The 13,663-nt window shown below is 41.9% G+C and overlaps 2 protein-coding genes across 2 annotated transcripts in view; one reads left to right on the plus strand and one right to left on the minus strand.

Moving 5' to 3' along the window:
• Window positions 1-195: 195 nt before the first annotated feature.
• vrk1 (VRK serine/threonine kinase 1) lies at window positions 196-10,931 on the minus strand. Its single transcript, XM_034858678.1, has 13 exons — window positions 10,787-10,931; window positions 9,965-10,124; window positions 9,701-9,756; window positions 8,683-8,752; window positions 7,969-8,056; window positions 7,216-7,324; window positions 6,777-6,869; window positions 5,990-6,122; window positions 4,916-5,036; window positions 4,366-4,424; window positions 3,039-3,205; window positions 619-712; window positions 196-534 (listed from the first exon to the last, which is right to left on the minus strand). Exons 2-13 carry the CDS (start codon window positions 10,122-10,124, stop codon window positions 368-370), a joined length of 1,317 nt encoding a protein of 438 aa, XP_034714569.1. The 5' UTR covers window positions 10,787-10,931; the 3' UTR covers window positions 196-367.
• Window positions 10,724-13,663, plus strand: part of si:dkey-288a3.2 (protein phosphatase 1 regulatory subunit 37) — a 62,784-nt gene continuing 59,844 nt past the window's right edge. Inside the window, exons 1-2 of the mRNA XM_034859132.1 lie at window positions 10,724-10,975; window positions 12,682-12,863. Of these exons, the coding sequence (XP_034715023.1) occupies window positions 12,710-12,863 (154 nt within the window). The 5' untranslated portion in view covers window positions 10,724-10,975; window positions 12,682-12,709. The remainder of the gene's footprint in view (window positions 10,976-12,681; window positions 12,864-13,663) is intronic.

Here is a 13,663-nt window from a genome sequence, read left to right on the forward strand (position 1 = left end):
ACACACACACACACACACAGACAGACAGACAGACAGACAGACACACCCAACCACACCCACACAGAGAGACAGACATCTCATATAGTGACTATAATAACTGAATTCTCCTCAAATACCTGGGTAATGGTAACGCTAAATAAAAAGTAAAAACTATTTCCGTTGACCCTGAAACCTTTAATTAAAACCAAAACGATGGACAATTTAATTTCCTCTTTATTACAATGGACCTGGTTTCAACCACACCAAATACAATCAAACATCGTACGTAACAGATAGAAATTATATAAAACTTGAAAGGGACTCTTCCAAGAGGATGGAGGGAGGATAGAGGGAGGATAGAGGGAGGAGTGTTGACAGAGGTGGGTATTTAGGCGCTGGTTTTCTTGGGTCTGCCTCTGGGTTTCTGGGCGAGTCCGGGTGAAGTCTGGGTGCCCATCTCCACCAGCCTGGACTTGGGGTCACCCGGTTTTCCAGTGCTTGGTACCTTCTTTGGTCTGGGAGTTCTTTTGGGACTTTTCTTCACTCCATTCACTTCTGCAGTGGGAAATTCATCATGTGTGAGCACAAGGATGTCCTCGACCTCAGGGATATCTGACCTCAAGACAATAACAGACCTACCTCTTTTCTTTGTGACTCTCTTTTTCTTGATGGGTTCTCCATCAGTCTCACTCTCTTCTGCTGCATTTGCTGCTTTCTTTCTCTTGATGGTCCTCTGGAAGGAGCAGAGGACAAAATGAAGAGAGGGGACATCGTTACATTTGATTGGTTACCTGCCCGAGACTTGTGTTTTTGCTAGACCCAAAATACACAGAAGCTATTACTCGAACTTCTGAGGGCTTGATACAACAACCAACTATCACCTTGGCTGAGCAGGAAATAACTTATTGGACATGAAACACTCCACGTGTCCATCAACATAAGTCCAAATGTGATAAAGGGGTTCGTATAAATTGTCAGACTCTGTGCTCCACTGTTCTGACCACAGAGCATCAAACAGAAACACTTCCTCTCTTGTGCTTGTATGGCCAAAAACACACCGGCTGCGGAGCTATTTTCACTTTGGCACCCATCTTATGCAATCTTTTTGGTCACCCCAGCTGGGATCAGGAGCGGAGCGGCCACACAAGCCAGGTAGGGAAATACAGAAAGGCACACAGAGAGAGAGAGAGAGACCAACAGACAGAGAGGCAGAGAGAGAGTGGTGCTCACAGGGAGGGAGGGAGAGAGAGAGGGAGAGGGAGAGCGAGACATTCTGTGGAATGGAGAGGCGCAGGATGGCTTTGCGACCGGCGTGGAGACATGCGAGTTAAGTGTGAACAGCCAGGCGCTTGGTGGGCTGCGTTCATGACGTAAAGCATGTTTAAACAGTGGGGTCAACAAAGACCCAGATTACTCAGAATCACTGCTAATACAGGACACTTTCTCAAAAACTGACTGCAGTGCCTCTGTCCTCTACAGAAATCAAGGCGACTGCTGAGATAAGAGAGAGAAGAAGTGGCCTCCGAGAGAGTCGTGCACTTAATGAAGGCAATCAACTCCTCCGTCCGTCCTCCTCCTCCCTGGGCCTCTATAATGAAGCTACACTCTCAGCCTGAACTATCACTCACACCCTGCCCCCCTTTTCATTTTTGCCTCCATTTTGACAATTGCTACCTCATGATCACCACACGGCGCCCGCTGAGGTGAACAGATTGGAGGGATAATTACATACAATAACCAGCACCGGGGCCCAGTAACCTTTCGGCTGGCAACTCCATGTCCCCGGTGGCACCTTCCATATGCACCGAGATTGAGAGAGCGAGAGAGAGCGAGGATGGAGATGAAGAACAAATAGGAAGGAATCACTTCCCGCTCACAGGTGCAGTAAAGAACTTGGTGAGGCACTGGCAGATACTGGCCCCTACATGTAGGCCCGGAACAATTATTACATAATTGTCTAATTGCATTTTTTTTTTACATAAATGCCGTTTCCTTGTTTAACCACAATTACTTGCCAACATTAGCTAAGGTCCAAAGCGGTATGACTGGTGATGTAATTGTTGATTTTGTTTAGATATGCCAAATTGTAATTACAAAGCGATTATTGGCCGGACTGCTGAGGGGAAGCTGTCATTGCTGCCATAGCAACTAGGTGACACGTCATTATCTGGGCCACTTAACAGGGATGTAACCAAAAGATGTACCCTGGGAATTATTCAAAACTGTAACTTTTATTATAAAAAATAAAACATAAATGAACAAATATTCTTTAAATGTGACTGAAAGATACAATCATATGGTTAATTACAATTATTTTGGAGACATCTAGTTGTACAGCAGCATTGGAATTGTTCCAGCTCTATCTATACGCAGCAGTGAGTAATAGAGCTAACACCTTTTCAGTAGCCGTGTTAGCCAGCCATAGCTTAATACTAGCCTTCAGGGCTACAAATGGTATGTAAAACAATGGTATGGAAACTGCATGGTGGCTAGGGTTGGAGATTGTTTTTGTTTTTTTTTGATACCAGTGCTAAAATTGATATTTAAAAAAAAAAAAGGTTGTTCTTAAATCGGTCTGGTTACTACGGTCTACGTCCGAACCGGTGCCGTGTTTTGGTACCAAAGCCAAAGGGTGGATAATGCTGTAGCCTCCTCTAAATCGTAATACCAGGACATATTTTACATAGCACGAGAAGGGTTGGACGTAACAATTTGTAGGGTAGGTATTCACTTTTTCAATATTGTAGAATAACAGAATCGTTAAAAATGAATGTCTTTAATTAATAAAGTTAAGTTAGTTTCCATTTCAGCTCAGCATGGGTCTTTAGCACATTATGCTGTTATTTACTGGTGCGTTACTCTCCACACACACGCACGCACAAAATGAGGGCTAAGGAATCCAAATAAATACCGGTGGACTTCAGTCCACCCCTAACTACATGGTCCACGGACCGATAAGCTATATGATAATCCTATAATTAAACAAAGCTCCAATTAAGGATTATTATTTCCACTTGCATTACTAAAGTAGTTGCTTGTTTCAGTGTGTGTGTGCTGACCTGGACAGGGGGTGATACCGGCGTGGCGGGAGTGAAATTCAGCTTGCCATCATCTTTAGCCTGAATGGCTTTCAGTCCGCCCTTCAGGATGGTTCGGAACTTCTCGTACGGTGGTTTGTCTTGGTATCCCAGAGATCTGACCTCCTCCATGAACTTCTGGATCTCATCTGCAACACAACAGGGGTCAACAGGACACAGCAGCTCATCATAATCTCACACTACCGTGTCAGTGTTCCCAGAGAAGGTACGCAGATGAGCTATGTCCGTTAAGTCCGTTTTGTGACGTGGGACTACAAAAATAACACTGAGTGGACTCTCTCCAACACACTGTTGTCACCATAATGTATTGCTCTGGTCGCAGTGCCGGTCTAATTCTGGTTGCTGTGACTTTCCTTAGACTTGACTCACAGATGGAGTTGGAAACAGCTGAGCAGAAGGAAGGTGGTATGACGCGTCATGTTTGTCAAACACACTGCCTGTCTGCAGGTCAAAGTGCCAACATTAAAATGGCAACTCTTACCACAGTGAGACAACAAATGTCGCCATTGACTAAATCTGTTTACTGCAGCGTGCGTCATTGGACCCATCCTAATGAGAAGCAAATAGGTCTCCGTTTACAAGGTAACATAAGATGCATCAGTCAAAAAATGCGTCATGAAGAGGAAAAAACAAACACAAACACACTGGTTTCCAAAAAGGACAGTTAGGACTGCAGAAAAGATCATCGGTGCCAACCTGCCCTCCATGCAGGACTTCTACACTTCCAGAGTCAGGAAACATCCCTGCAGACCCATCTCGACCCGGACACGACCTGCTCCAGCTTCTCCCCTCTGGGAGCACTGGACGCCAAAACCAACAGACTCAAGACCAGCTTCTTTACACAAGCCATCACTCAGATGTGACATAGCAAATAAAGCTGACTCCGATTCCCCCAGCTCTGGCCATCTTGCTTTCAGTCCGCATGATGAGCTTCCTTTGTTTTCTTCACTGCACTAAAAGGAACCTTTTCGCCAGTCCGTCACAAGTCTCTCACTCACTCCGAACGTTCTTTCTGCTGCTCCATCCCCGTTATCGTCTGCATATTTTACTACCTGCAGTTTGTGATAGCCTAGAGCGCCCTCTCGCGGCTGTAGACGGTCATGTATTCAGTATGAATTCACATTTAACATGTACATTTATATGTATTTTCATATATACAGTAAGTTGCACCTAACTATAAGTCGCAGGACCAGCAAAACTATGAAAAAAAGTACGGCTTATATTCCGGAAAATACGGTATGTCTGTGTCTGTTTCTGTTGACTGAGTAAGGTGTGTTTGTCTTCTTACCTGGCTTTTCTCCTGAGGGGAAACACTTGGTCATAAATTCAGAGATGTTTTCTTGGCTCCTGTAAGAGGGAAACAAAACAACCAACATGGTTTCCCCCCAAAAGGTTTAAAATTCTCAGTTTAAAACACTTCAAACTGCTGTACTTGAGTCAGTACTCTGCTCTTATAATGCTTCCTGGATCAGCCAAGCAGCATGCTAAGCTAAAACAAGAGTGAGCAATAACTTGTTATGAATTGATACTATAAAAAAAATTGAATTGAATTGAATAATCAAGAAATTAAAAACCATTTTAAACATTAAGTCAAGTTTAAACTCTAAACTAGGAAGGTGGGGGCTGGGGTGATGAAATGATAATTCTATCAGTGGGCTTCTGATTCCTGGTCTTGCATAAACGCAATGCTTAATATAAAAGATAAAACGTCTACATAGCTTTGTATAATAAAACATTTTCCAAATGTACACACCCTTTGCCTGCCTAGATAAAGCAGACACCCTCATGCATTCACCAAAAGACCTTTGTCGGGGAGGGATGATGTGTGCCTCTCCCACCTGATTTTGGAGTCTCGGACGTAGAGGGGGTCCTGCAGCTTGTCCTCCCAGGGCAGGCGTCCACACAGCCACTGTACCATGCAGTAGCACAGGATCTCCAGGTCGCTCCGCCTACATGCAGCTGGAGCCAAACAACCACATCAGGGGAAGCGAACGCTGTCAGCAGCAACATTAAGCACTGCCATTAACAGCAATACCAACATTAAAAGAAGTCCAGTTGGGAACACAACACCAATTCCAAGTTTAACATGTTTCTGTCTTACAAGAAATCCAGTACAGGACTAGTTCCACACTTTAGGAAATGCATTTGTTTTCTTTCTTTCTTTTGAGATGGAAAGATGAATAGCAAGCTTGCGTTTGTGTGTTCTAAGCATGAAATGCAAACACTGTGCAGCAATACAGGTCTTTTGGGTTAATAAAAGGCTTTTTTTTTTTGTTGTTTTTCCCTGATTCTGTTATAACAGCGTTGAAGTAAACTACGATATACACGATAGGCCTTAATGGTGGTTAATGAGCGCCTAGGTAGTTTCGCTTTGAGAGTTTCGGTTTTCGTTTCTTATTTCCCTCAGCTGCGTCCTCTGATAACAGCTGACAGATTGACGTTTTTGCAGCGGTTTGCTCCAAAAAACTGAAGAAACATCAATCCCTAAGCAAAAGATCTTTGTCTCGCCTGTGACTCACACAATCTTGTGCCGTATGTGCGTAAGATTAAAACATACATAGGAATATTGATTTTATTTTAGGTATTGAATCAGTATCAAATTGTATTGTATTGATATCAAATCAAATTGTGACCCGAGCATCAAAATTGAATTGTCGGTTCCCTAACTATACCCAGCCTTCATTTTTTATCTTCCAGTTTAGTAGTTTAGCACATGAATAACAGACGTATGTTTATGTCTCTAGGTTCAATATCACTTTTTCCTACTTGTGTTGCTAGTGTGACCAGTGGCAAAACAATAAGAACATTGTTACACACATTTTTCACCACGTCACAGAATTAAAGATATGGCAGTCGGGTTTAAAAAGCCAATTTTAGGGTTACAGAACTACCAGTAGCGTACTTCTACCTACTTGCTCCTTTGTGGGCGTCAATGCTCGTGAACTCAATGGTGCCGTCGTGACATCTCTTGGGGTCTTCCTTGTACTCCTTGAGCACACTGTCGGGTGCGTACCTATATGCCAGCCCATAATCCACTAAGTAAACCTACAGAAAGACAATGATTCAGATATGCAAACAGACCATGTTTATTCAAATGTAATAAGTTATACATTTATACAAAAACAAGTGTAATGTTCCCAGAAACTGAACTGAAAGCATGGAAGATGATTCCGCCCTTTTGGAATTCAAAATTTAATTCCACCAACATTAGCTCAATTATTATTATTTTGTTTTGCATTGTGCTTACATACTATAGTTGGGTATTGGCTTTAATAAAGAAAAATACAGCAATAAGACCAAAGCTGTACCCCAGTAACTCCAGGGGAAAAAACAAATAGCACAGCTACAAATTAAAAAATAACCTTACCTAATAAAATCCTGAGGGGCCGATTTTTAAATTGTCATTTATAAATAGCTCTCTGATAACACCACCAGTGATACATTATTAATCTTCAAATTAAATATTTGCCCCTGCCTTGTTTGCTAGAAAAAGCTCTTCATCTTAACACACACACACACACGCACGCACACGCACACACACACACACACCCACACACTGTTGTGTGATCAGAAAAAAAGTGCTCTGGTGAGAGTTGCACCTTTTATGGTTGTGGAAACGCACTTCCTTTTCATTTGTCTCTGACACAATGTGATGATTTTAGTCATGGGACTAAAATAACCTCATAGGATGCTACTGACCTGGTTGGGATCACTGTGGCTCAACATGAGGTTGGATGCCTTAATGTCGGCATGCACATACTCGTGATCGTGGATGAACTCCAGAATATCCAGCTATACAAGCAAAGGAAAAGAAAAGAAACAGTGAGAACTTAATATTAGTTTCAAAAAAGAGAAACAGCATTGTACTCAGAATGCAAAGCCCATGTCTTGACGTGGTCACAGCCAAGTGTGAAGGACATTGGTATTATGAAAAAAAAATACCCCAGAGGTATTCTACATTGTAAAAACGAAAGTGTCCTAACGACCCAGTGGCCCAATCTCCATATTGCAACAAGGCAGGCTTGCTTGGTTCTTCTGGGGAAACATTGTAAAGATTTCCAAAGAATCTGGTTAGAGCATTTCCTCTCTAACTGGGACCGCGATCTAGTGAAAGAACACAAGAGCAAAAATAACCAACCAGTCGAAGGCCGAGCTGCAGGACCAGTTGTCTGGGGAACCTCCTTCCACATTCTTCAAACTTCTTCTGCAGGTCTGTGCCAAGCCTGTCAATAACCATGAACCTATACCTGGAACGTAAAGAGAATATTATTTTAGTACTCCTCAAGTGTCACACAAGCCTGAAATGTAACCTGTAACTGACACAGCGATGCAACTAAACTCACTCCCATCTTCTGGTGTTTCACATGTGGGAATTACGCAAATGTTTCCGTCATGGTTCCCTCTGGTAAGCGTAACAAGGGTTAGTAATCATTTGTTCCCTCTCTTATCCAAGTGCCTACTTCTTTAGGAAACATGTTTTTTCTTTATCGCCATTATAACAATCACCCAATAACTCTTTTATGCTCACATACCACTTTGTTGAGGATATGGTATTAAAAAAAAAGATCTAAAACAGTATTTTTTTCAATATTAATTATAATCTTTTAAACCCATTCAGTGGTTTAAACCAGCTGAGATCTGTTTTTAGTTTTGTTTATCACGAAAATACATTGTGCTATTTGTAGTTTCAGAGTGATCTTGGTACCCATCCCAGCAGCCATACTGAAGCAACTTATTTTGCTAAATGTTTTGTATCCTTCATATTGTTTTTATTCATACAGTGGCACAGTGCAAGGTTCATGTACACAGGGGAAAGGCCTTCATAGAGCATTGGTTTTGTCTTTTGTGTTATGGAAGCTTAAACTTCTCTCTCTCCTGGCCAAAGACTTACCTTTTCCCGTTTTTCTCATGCAGACCTGAGCCCCAATACCTGGGAACACCCAGACTTTTCACCTTGTTAGACTTCATCCAGCTCTCAACTGTAGGCAACAAGAGGCAATTCATCACAAATGTTTCAACTTTTCAAAGAACTTTTTCTGGCCAAAATGTCTCAAAAAGGTGGATACATCTCTGAAATGTACATCATGTTGATCAAAGACAGTTTATTTACTTGAGCTGGGGTAAGTAGGTGATGGCTGTGATGCTCAAAGTAATAAGTAAATATTCCGTGGGGAGGGGGGGGGGGGGGGGGGGGGGGGGGGGGGGGGAGCCAGGCAGCAAGGCCGCAAGCTAATCTGCCGCTGGGACAAATATTTACCAACAACGTGAGATTCCAGCATGAATAAAATATGAGCCTTTGGTTCCTTAGTAATATAACAGTTAATTGTCAGGGGAGATTGACATTTGGATTGTTATTATATAAAATGCAAAGCTGTGGCCTGGGGGCCAACGGCGCTGCCACCAAAAAGCTCCCCTCCCTCCATGCCTCAGCTACAAGATTGTCTTTTTTAATTAAGAAAGTTGGCTCGCTTTTATTTATTTGCCCTGGTGGTGAGGGAGTATGTTATGTTATGATCACAAGGCTAACTTTAGTTTGGCTTAGTGTAATATTCGATGTGTGTGTGTGTGTGTGTGTGTGTGTTTTAGGAATGACAAGTTGGCTTACTCAGGTCAGGCTTAGCAGCTCTCATGTAAAACTTGAGCTCAGAGAACAGTGGTCCATTGTCACTGGGCTCCTGTGGACAAAACAACAAGTACATGTATGTCTAGATTCAATTTGACATCTGTTTTGAACTAAAAACAAGAGACTGTTGATACAGGAAAAAAAAAGTGAAATGTGTATGACTACTATGACACTATGTGTCCCTGATGAGTTAGAAGGTCTATCAGCAGTTTGATTAGGGGGTGGCGGTAGGTAGTTGGGTTGGTTCAAGTCCCCGTCCGGCCCAAAGTACGGGCAAGTAGATCAAACAATGTTACCACAATGTATACTATTATATAACTACAGGCAATAGCACACACAAGGCCCAGGGGCGGCCGACTGTTGGCTTGGTGTATAAGGGTCCTGACAGATGATTACATTGAGGAGTATTTCGGTTATTATTGTCAATTTTGTAAAGTTAGGAATCCACAGATACTATAAATCCAATGCCTTAAATATAGAACTAGGAGATTGGCAGTTGTTATAAGAACTGGATTTATCTTCCGACTCATTGACACCTTGTTGAATTCCTTTTCAGATTGCCCTCTAATTGTTTTCATCCTTCCACAAGATGAGCCATCCACACTGGTTTAACTTGGTCACAACGTCTGGAGAAGTTACGCCAGGGTTTGACTGGTCTTAACTCATTCCATATAAATGATGTACTTGGTGTTGCCAGGTAGTAGAAGAACAACACGACAACATGTTGGGCCTTCTGCTAACCTCCTGTATCTATTGTCCACTCACTATGATTGAACATACATTTATGCAATTTATTACGCTGGATAATTCTTGCGGTGTCATCTTTCTGCAAAGACCAGAACTGATTTGGCAACTAAGTTGCACTCCAGGAAGTCAGCTGTGCTATATCTAAGGGGTAGTATACTGCTCTTGAGGAAAGTGCATATGCATGATGCATATAGGGGGAAAAAACATATACCCAAGAAAATTTCAGTTCATTTTTTAGATTGTGTAGTCTTACCACTTTGATGACATATTGAGCATCAGGACCCACAGACTTTGCAGAATTCACATCAGCTGGGAACAAAAAAAATAATTGTTTCACTTGGTAGAATTTAAAATAAATTGCTGTAATGTCAGATGTATAAAGTTGTAGTTAAACACATTAAACAATAAAACACTGGCGTTAAGCATTACAAATGTTTGTGTCATGAGTGTGAGTTAAGTTCAGTCTGAGAAAAACGGTTAGGTTCCACCGGTTCACCAGGCTTCCATCTATTCTTACCCAAATATATGAGACCGAAGCCCCCTTGGCCGATTGGGGCCCCCAGCTTCCAGGCCTTCTTCCCGGTGTCTATTAGGACTTCACCGGGGGGGAACTCCTCTGCCAGCTTCCTCTTAGCTGGAGCTCTGCCTTTCCCTGCCGCCTTGGCTTTAGGAGGCATCTGAAACGCACGTCACTGACGTTAGCGTTACATGCTAAGGTTAACGTTAACTACTCCGTGCCTTCTTGCCTAACAATTTATTGGCCGTAATGTTACTGCAACTGCGTATTAAGTGTAAACGTTAGTTTTATGCGGCTATTTGACGACGTGGGCAGACCAACGAGTTCTCCTATGACGCATGTTACCTAATTCTAGCTTATCATGACCGCAATAACAAATAATAAGTTTCATCTTCAGTGCTACATGCATGTCAATGTCTTCTTTATACTAACAAAGTGACTAGCTAGCTAACTAACCAAAGCATGACTTCGCCCCGGTTGTCTGCGGCTTTTACTTTCGTTAACAGGTAAGGTTAACGAACGTTAACGAACTAGCTAGTTGTCACTTCCTAGTAACGGTATGTGTAAGGTAATGCAAAGATAACACCCTCCTGCCTAATGAATAAAAAATGTTATGGGCAGTGATGGTCGAGAAACGAGTAACTTTAACGTATAAATGTCGGTGGACGTTAGCTGTTATGCTAACCGCGTTGTCTTGTTAGCGTGGGTATCTAACGTTAGCTGCTATACGGCGTTTAATACGAGAATGATTCGGGATATCTGCGATGTTGTCAGTTAAGCAGACACTTACACGTTGTATTCAATTGCATGATTAATACACACCTTTGCTGTTTATTGTATGTTAATCCGTATGAGCATGAGGACCAAACTTCCCGCAAAACCACCCGTCAGGAAGTGGCGTCACGACGTTTTGCTATTCTATTGGCCGAGTACGCCGGGTCTCTTACGACAGAAAGTCTGCGTAAAGTGAACGAGATTGGACACTTGGAAATGGGTGCGTTTACTGAACAGGTGAGAAAGAAGTTTATGGTCTCTACTCTAATTTATAGTTAGATATTCGACTACAAATATAACGTTACGTCAAAGTCAGTCGTAGAGCAAGTACAAGATAACACTACAACATACATCATTTGACTACAGATACGTAAAGTAGTATTGGGTGTGGGTGCATGCTCTTGAATTTAGGAGTCCACTTTGTGTAGATGTTGCTGTGCTCAATCTCTGGCTGTTGACTTGTCCTTCATGGTTAAAGAGTTTTTGACACATGTGAGTGTAGCCTCAGGTTTTTTTCTTTGCTGTGTCAACATGCAAATATGGCGTTAGTGGAATTAATTAGGAAACACTCAGTGTGCAGCAATAGCTCCATCTGTGACCTCAGCACTCTGATTTTGACACATAGCATTCCCCATGTAAACCTTAGGGGAACAATCAACATCAATATTGTGTACCCGTAACTCTTTTATAGTCCCCCTCTTAAAAAATAAACAAAGTTTCATTAATCTGAACAATTGGGTTATAATTATCTCTTAGTTTGTCACCATGAGTGACCCATTTCGCATTACACATATATTTTTGATATCAAAATATTGATTGGTGCAGCTTTGGCGTATGAAAATAACCAAAAGTCAGGTTAATTATACAATGTGTTTTAAACAGGATATCACACTGAACAATTCTGTCTATGCTGCATAGCACTTATGCCACGTTGGGCCCCAGGCCTCCACGATCTCGATTCACCCTGTTCACAATTTAATTGAATAAAAACAATTTTTTTATGACTTTGATTTAATTTTACGAGCAGACTGCATCACAAACATATGGAAGAGGATTTAGGGCCACTGGTGACAAATGTATGTGAGTTCTGACTTTCTTCTCAGAATTCTGAATTCTGACTTTAATCTTAGAATTCTGAGAAAAAAGTCAGAATTCTGAGAATAAAGTCAGAACTCGCATGCATTTTTCACAAGTGGCTTTAATCCTCTTCCCTACAAACACTACTACTTTCTCCTGTGAGTTTTAAAGGCAGACTGTGTATATAATCTCCTTTCTCTTTATCAAGGCCTGTTGTTTCCAGGCTTGTGCTGATAAGCAATGTGCTATATGTGTCAAAATAAATCTATGTTTGGTACAGCTAATTAGTTTCGTTTTGCCATGGTTCACATGTGCAATAAACATTACACTTCATGAGAAAAACAATCGTGGCATACAATAGAAAACAAATGTGATATTTTTCCCCGGATCGTGCGGGCCTATTGGGCGCTCGCGCCTCTGCAAATGACCTGTCTCATTTTGAAGCAGTAAAATAATCCCTGTTTAAAGATATAATTTCCGTTACCATACCTGGCCATCTCTTTGCATTTATTCTCCGGAGTGTTGCTGTAAAATTGAAATTGGTATGTAATTGTGCAGAGCCTTACCTATTTTGAATTTGTGCCACTTGATACCAACATATTGGGTTTCCCTCGCAACTCCATGCTCAACTCATGAATAAGAAATTGATTCTTTAGTGTCTTGTCTTTCCAAGGGATCACAGAGTGGCGAGAGCACCACTTTACATACAGAGAGGGCGGATGGTGCAACTGTTTGCACGTCAACTGTTGCACACATTTCTGCTGCCTCGTTATTTATTTTAAGGTCGGGGATGCTGGAGGAGATACTGTATGGTGGTCATCTTGAGTCTTTGCTGCTTGAAGTGAACTGACCCTTTTTTTTTAAAGCTCCAGGGTGGAGTCCTAACGCAAAGGGATGGCCCACTGTAGTGACAGTGAAGAGCAGAGTGACGGTGGAGCAGAAAAACCCAACAAGAACCAGAAGAAGAAAAGAGGAAAGCATGTGTCTTTCCCCCCCGATGAACAGATAGTATCGGGCTTTGCTGAGCACAGGGACGACGGCAGAAAGGGTAAGCTGCTCTGGAACTCTCGGCCAGGTAGGGCTGAACAATTTGGGAAACAAATCTAATTGTGCTTTTTCTAGCAGATGCTGCATTTATGATGCAAATTTCTTTTTTTAGCTTGAAAGTGCACCTTCTATCATTATGTTAAATGAAGTAATACCAAATCATTAAAAGATCCACTGAAAATACGACATCCCATTAAACAATCTGTGATATTTAAAATCATTCCAGCATGTATCTTATTAAAATAGGGTAAACGTAATTATGAAAAGAGGAATAAAAAATGTAAAATTATATGTTACACCAAACATTCAACTAAATTATTAACATTTGATTAATTGCGGTCCTCTCTATTACCCAATCTCATTCTTGTAAATCACGATTTTGATTTGAAAACGATTCATCGTTCAGCCTTAGTTCTGTGTATCAAACCATTTGGCTCTAGGTCAACCCTGCAACTATTACTCTTACATAATGTTGAGCTGACACATATCTCCTCATCTGATTGGCTGAAATAACTAGCACATTTCCTGAATTAAAAAAAAGGCATACGCTTTGTCAGGATGTTAATTAGCTCGATCTAGCACACAAACTGGAAGCAGGTGGCTCTGTTCCTAGTACCCCTGCTGCACCCTGCAGTGCCCTGCTATGTGTTTGCTGTGCCCTGCTATGCCCTGCTATGCCCTGCAGTGCCCTGCTTTGCCCGTAGTGCCCTGCTTTGCCCTGCAGTGCCCTGCTATGCCATGCCTTTGCTGTGCCCTGCTACGCCTTGCAGTGCCCTGCTATGCCCTGCAGTGCCCTGATGT

Source organism: Etheostoma cragini, chromosome 20 (assembly GCF_013103735.1).
Source record: "Etheostoma cragini isolate CJK2018 chromosome 20, CSU_Ecrag_1.0, whole genome shotgun sequence".
Lineage (NCBI taxonomy): Eukaryota > Metazoa > Chordata > Actinopteri > Perciformes > Percidae > Etheostoma > Etheostoma cragini.